Below are 6,723 nucleotides of genomic sequence, written 5' to 3'. Positions count from 1 at the left end.
GCCAAATTTTTAATTTGTCCCAGTTAGATATTAACACGTACTGCTGTTAGTCTTCTCCATAGACGTCATTTTTCTTGCGCTTCATTTCCTCAAAGTCAAACTCAGATCCTGTCATCCTTTTATAGATGTCTTTAATGTCATCACAGCTTGTCTCAAAGAGAGTTGTAGCATCATATGCATGGGAAATAAAGATCTGGCTGTCTGTTCCCAAGTCCTTTGGTACAAGGAGGTCACTGATGCTAACAAATTTCTGTTCAATTGGTTCCAAGAGCTCCAAAGCTGGTCTGATTTCTTTCTCAGGTTCCTTGGTTTCCACAGTTGTACTAACAATAGCAATGTACTTCCCTTGTGCTGCCACATTGTGTGCAGAGGAGATCATGCAAACATAGATATCTGATTTTCAATTGACTTGGTTCTGTGGAATAATTATCTGGCAGGAATTGGCATTGTTGGTATTCTTGATGGGGTGGCTGAGGATGCATATAACTCTAATTACCTGGCCCACTTTTTCTACCCAATCTTTTACATAACTTGGGTCACAGATGAGCTGCTTACAGCAAGCAATCTCTCCTTCAGATTTTATACCAACCACTTTTCCATTCTGCACAATTTCTTCATTTGGTTTATTCAGCATGTAGGTACTGCCATAAATAGCACTTAGCCTTGCAAATCCTTGTGGCAGTTCTCCAAGGCCATAACATGGATAAAGGTATGGGCTTTTGCCATATCTTGCCAAAGACTCACTGTAAAGTTTAATTCTAACAATGGTCTCACAACATGGCTGATCTAAGTAGTCATCAGTTTGGTATAATGCAAGAGAATGACCAGTAAAATCTATAACATCTTGGTCCAGGTCAAATGTCTTATACATAGCTCTCATTGTGGTCTTCTTAGGATCAACGCCCTCAAAAGTTCTAGGGTCTTTTTCATCAAAGTTGCCAACATACACTAGGAACTTTCTGAAGTGATGTTTTTCAAACAGTCCTATTAAGCTAGATGCCAGGGCTTCTGCTTCAGTAGAAGGAACTTTGTAGATTTTTCCTCCCTTACAGACAAAACTCCCTTCGATCACTCTGAAATCCATGTATCGAGTAACTTCTGTATACAGCAGCATCTTAACCAGCTGACCATTAGCCATCAGGAACTTGGGAATTAAGTCAACATTCCAGTCTCTTCCTCTTCCCATTGATGCTGGAGGTACTCCTGGTAATTTAAATCTTTTGTATAAATCTTCCAGTGGTGTTATAGATGCACTTTCTCCTTCATAATGTGGATTTTGATCCATGTGAAGAACTTTCTTCCCATTCACTGACATTATACTTGACAGGATACATTCCATCAGGCCAGTGCCCAGCACAATCACATCGCATTCCTCATTCATGACTGGGCAGGGCGAGGACTGAAGATCCGAAAGAGGAGAAAGCGCCGGGTCTCCGCTGCCACCCTAAGGAGGCGGGAAGATGCTCAGGCCGTTCTCGTACCTGAGGGAAAAGGGAACACCAGAGGAGAGGTAAAATGGAGCTGATGAGGAGGTGAGGCCAGCTGCCACCTCAGACGGGAAGAGAAGAGCGGAGAAGAGAGGAGAGGGAGGGCAGAGAAGGGGGAGCCTCACTTTTGATATCTTTGCCCAGAGGGGAGGGAGGTGCTCAGTCCTTGCTGGAAAACAAAACAAAATAAAACAAAACAAAACACCAACTTCGTGCTCCATCTTTTCTGAGCATGAGAAATTCACTGGTTCATGGAGACTCAGGGATCCTCTGGGGGAGCAGAGTTACATACAGAACACGGCCAAAATCTTATTCCAGGAGCCAGGCTGGGGCATCACAGGAAATCTAGGGCCACATAGGGGACCTGGGGAGCTGCTGATTTGAGTAGAGCCCAGGAGTTCAGCTCTGGGACAGGAGGATGCCTTTGACTGGGTTTCCTGTGCTCCTGTTCTACTCACTTGGCCACCCTTGTGGCTGCCCTAAGGCCTGGACACCCACTTAGTGACAGTCTTTCTCCTGTTCCATGTTGCACTGATCCTGACCCAGGATGGGGCCCACTGCAGCACTGATTCACCATGGGGACTTGAGGATTTGGTGGTGTCTTTGTCCAGCTATGTCTGATCCAGGATCTCTTGAAGACCTTCAGAGTTGGAGGGCTTTGCCTGTCCCACTGGGAAGCTCTCACTCTAGTAACCTCCTCACGCCTCAACAGGGAGGCTTTTCCAACATTGCTCTGTTCCCACCTGGACCCCTCTCTCCCTGGCTGCCCAGTCCCAAGCACTCAGTGACTCTAGGTCTGTGACCCATCTCCCTTTCAAACGGTAGGGCCTGAATTAATCATGCAGGTGCTGTAGGCCACGAGCGTCCACTTGGCTGCTACAGCCATTTGTCTAACCAGCAGCCCTAACTGCTTCTCTATTTCTCAGGAACCTCTGGTGATTTCCATCTGTAGAATTCAACCTTAGCTCCTCTGACAGCCAGAGCTGACTCCTGTCCAGCTTTCTAGGCTTCACCCTCTCTGCAGCTCTTTGACTCCTACCTTGAACTCTGGGCAGCCAGAACCACCTGTAGATGCCCCCTTTGTGTTGCTCCCTTGACCTGAACTGCCCTACCTCAGCTTCCTGTGCATGCCTCTGAACCCACCTCAATGCTCCCTCCTGCTAGAAGGCTTTCCGTGTAAACAGATGACCTTCCTCTGCAGTCACCTGCTGTCATGCTCTGCATAGCTCCTCCTTGACACTCCTTGCATCCTGGCTGGCTCTTTATTCAGGACAACTCTCCAGCATTGCTTTTTTTTTTTTCCTTTAAGTTTATTGGTACATCTTAGGTATACAATACAGTTACATTCATCATTGGGATATTGTACCTTTACATGATGTATCTTGGTTCTTATTTTTTCCCCATTCCCCTGCCTTCCCTTCACTCCCTCCACCTTTCCCTATTTACAAAGACTTTGTTTCCATTTTTTCTTTTTCTCATATTTTTTCTTTTCCCTTCTTCCCTTTCCCCTACCTCTCCCAATTCCCCTACTCCTTTAGATGTTTTCTTCCTATTTCACATTATCAATTATACATTTTGATCCTTATTTACACTTTTAGTTTTTCACACCAGAGAAACTATTCGGTATTTACTCTCCAGAATTGTTTATCATGATTCTATCTGTGCTGTGATTTCCCAGATCAGTTGATTGATTCTAAACTCTCATTGGTGCAAACTGTGCCAGATATTCCTGGCTACTGGTTACTAAAGGTGAACAAGACTTGGTCGCTGATTCTGCTGAGGATTAGCTTGAGTTTCCTTTTTTTGGAAATATAATGCATATACGAAACATAGTAGAATCCTAAGGGTACAGCCTGATTAAGTTTTTAGAGTGAACACACCCATGTGATTAATGCCAGGTCAAGACAGAGCATGACCAGTACCCATAAACCACCTTCATGCCTCCTCCCAATTGCGAGCAGACAATGGTTTCATAAATATATGCAAGCAAATGTTAAAAATAGATTGAATAGATTTCAGTTTATTGAAAGTGATTGAATCTGGCAAAGTTGGAAATATTTAAAAGCAGTTTAACTTTCTTTCTTATCTAATCCATGTAAAAAAAAAGAAAGAAAGAAGAACTGGACAGCACAGAGCAAAATCTTTCCAAGTATGTATTTGGAATGGGAGGAAATGGAGTCTTTATTGTATTATTTTCTATTATCTCTCTTTCTGTGTAGCTACTCTCTCTGTTTCATACTGTCGATGTACATCTATAGATATATAGTGTAGACATTTAGATACATAAATAATAACACATATTTTTTATATATTTTTGTTTTTTGAAATATATGTTTCCTCAAAATAAAAGTGAGATTTTAAATGTAAATTGTGAAGTGAGGATGTGAGTCATTTTTAAAAAACTGAGCCAAGACTAGACCAGCAATTAGCCATATTTGTACACAGATATGTTTATAATAAATTGAGCTCTAATATTATAGCATCTACTTCAAAAAGCAATGCTAGGTATTACCTACATGAGCTTGTCACACAATGCTGTCCCTGAAGAATTTGCCTATTCTTTATGTCACTTTCATCCCAAATTCCATTATACTGTAGAAAAGGATGTATGCATGCTAAAGATTTGGCTGTCATCATGTTAAACTACCATAAAAGTCCAGGGTAAGGAGAGAACCAGGAAAAATAATAAAGCTGTGGCCATGAACTGCAAGATATAGTTTTTGTAAAGAAATTCTTTGCTTCCAATACTTAAGTGGGTCTTTGGGTAGTGGCAGCTGAAAATTTTCCAAGCAGTGTGTTAGATCTTCAGGTCAGGGTCGGCCACACACTCTTCTGGATGCCCCAAGCTCCAGAGAGACTCAGGATAGTCAGAACAAATGTACCTCTATGATGTCAAATGACCTTATTCTAATCTTCCCATGACCGGAGACAAGTCTGGAGCATCCTGGATCATGAAGCTGTCCCTCTGTTTCCAAGTACTCTCAGAAAGGCCCCCTTTACATCCTTGTTCCTGAGGCTATAGATGATGGGGTTGAGGAAGGCCGAGATGACATTGTAGAACAGGGCCAACTTCTTGTCCCGCTCTGGGTCACACCAGGAGCTAGGCCTCATGTACATAATCATGGCTGGACCATAGAACATGGTGACCACGGTGATGTGGGAGGCGCATGTAGAGAAGGACTTGAGCCTCCCCTTGGATGAATGAATTCTTAAGATGGAGGCAAATATGCAGACGTAAGATGCTAAGATGAGGGACAGTGGGACCAAAAGCAGGATGAAAGCCAACGTGAAGTTCAGCTGGTCATTGAAGAATGTGTCTACACAGGCCAACTTCAGAACAGCAGGGACCTCACAGAAGAAGTGGTTGATTTTGTAGGGTCCACAGTAGGGCAGACGCATGGTGAAGACAGTGTAGATCAGAGCCCCAGTGATGCTAATGGACCAACAGACAGTGACCATCTTGATGCACACAGTACGGCTCATGAATAGGGAATAGTGAAGGGGGAAGCAAATGGCAATATACCTGTCATAGGCCATGATGGCATAAAGAATACACTCAGCAATGCCCAGGACCAAGAAGATGAACATCTGGGCTACACAAGCATCCCAGGAGATGGTTCTCCTTGGATACCACATATTTACCAACATCTGGGGCACAGTGGTGGTGACATAACTCATGTCTACCAAAGAGAGGACACTGAGAAAGAAGTACATGGGTGTGTGGAGGTGTGAGTCAAGGAAGATAAGGGTGATGATGAGCCCATTGCCCACCAGAGTTGTAAGGTAGAGGAGGAGGAAGAAAATGAACAGGGCCATTCTGACCTGTGGCTCACTGGAGAAACCAAGGAGGATAAACTCAGAAACTGAAGTGTGGTTTTCCTTGCCAAAGCTCTGCATGGTGATCTGCCTATCAAGGAGAGAGAAGCACTGCCTCGTTCAGTCCTTTGCCTTGGGGATATGAGGTCAGGATTGACGGAAGCTGAATCACACACAACACCATGTACAGTAGCTTCACAAATTTAATCAAATCTAGGTTGAGTTGGATGAGAAGGGAAAGGAAGCTAGGATAGCTATGGCATTGGGCAAGAAGCCAAAAGATCTTTATTCCACCTGTAACAGAACATAGGAGGCCTGATGGTCCAGTGGATCTTCTCTGGGAACAATACTAATCCATAGAAGAAAAAGGCATATCTAGGCATCTTTTTTTTCAATGTTTTGGACAGGGTCTCCCTATATAGTTCAGGCTGGCCTTGAACTCATGGTGATCCTTCTGCCTCAGCATCCTGAGTGCTGGGATTACAGGTCGGCCTTATCATGCCCAGTTTAGGTGACCATTTTTTTTCTTAAATTCTTTGGTACAAGCACCCAAAGATAAATGTAAATGTATTGTATAGGTGACCATTTTTGCACAGTGAATTCAGCCACCTTCTGGCCACTTCCTTTTTCTACTAAGTATCCACAACTACTCCAATTTGTAGAAGGCAGATGTGTTTGCCTAGAATTCGAATTATGAAAGGAACATCTGTGTCAGTAGGCTACAGGTACTTTGGAAACTACCACCCTGACCTAGTGTGGTGGCGAACCTCACAAGAGAGCTGAAGATCTAGAGGAGACAGAGGTCTCACTGAAACAATAAATGACAATGGAGATAACTTGACCCAAATGCTTATGAAGTACATTAATTTAGAAATTGTGATAATTCAAGAATTGCTTAGCTAGATTGTACTGGATATTTCTGAATAAATTAAGAAATCAGGGGCCAGGGATTTAGCTCAGTGGTTCTGCTGCCTGCCTTGCAAGCACAAGGTCTTGAGTTCGATCCCCAGTACCAAAAAAAAAAAAGAAAGAAATCAGCTGGGCAAATTAACTCTAGACACACTTACTATTGAAATGTCCACCAAAGCAAAACACAGATTTTTAGTACGTAAAAAATGACTTTAGATATTAATAATTGAAGTCACTTTATTATGATCTTGGTATGGGAACAGTTTACTCATCTAATAAAAATTATGGCCTAAAATGGAAATGAAAAATAAAGTAAGACAGACAGGCTGGAAAGCAGAGGGGAAAGACTTTGTCACCCTGAGCACCTGAAACAGGGGCCCTAGGTGCTGGCTTGCTGTGCCGAGTGCTCTGAGGCCTGTCTGAGCTTTGTTTCTGGTATTAAGATAAGTGAGGGACATTGCGTTGAATTCTTACAGCCACCTCCTATGACCAAGTTTTTATTTCAGCCTTA

General features: G+C 43.1%; 1 protein-coding gene and 1 pseudogene across 1 annotated transcript; both read right to left on the bottom strand.

Moving 5' to 3' along the window:
- LOC101700073 (rab GDP dissociation inhibitor beta pseudogene) lies at positions 1-1,396 on the bottom strand (annotated as a pseudogene).
- Positions 1,397-4,436: 3,040 nt separating this feature from the next.
- Positions 4,437-5,400, bottom strand: LOC101726413 (olfactory receptor 2A12). Its single transcript, XM_004871920.2, has one exon. The coding sequence runs from the start codon at positions 5,382-5,384 to the stop codon at positions 4,437-4,439; it is 948 nt and encodes a 315-aa protein (XP_004871977.1). The 5' UTR covers positions 5,385-5,400.
- Between the last annotated feature and the right edge of the window lie 1,323 nt (positions 5,401-6,723).

The sequence above is a fragment of the Heterocephalus glaber genome, unplaced genomic scaffold, assembly GCF_053883595.1.
Source record: "Heterocephalus glaber isolate CG9 unplaced genomic scaffold, H.glaber_assembly_v1.0 deba00001452, whole genome shotgun sequence".
Lineage (NCBI taxonomy): Eukaryota > Metazoa > Chordata > Mammalia > Rodentia > Bathyergidae > Heterocephalus > Heterocephalus glaber.
This window is presented reverse-complemented; position numbering and strand designations above follow the sequence as displayed.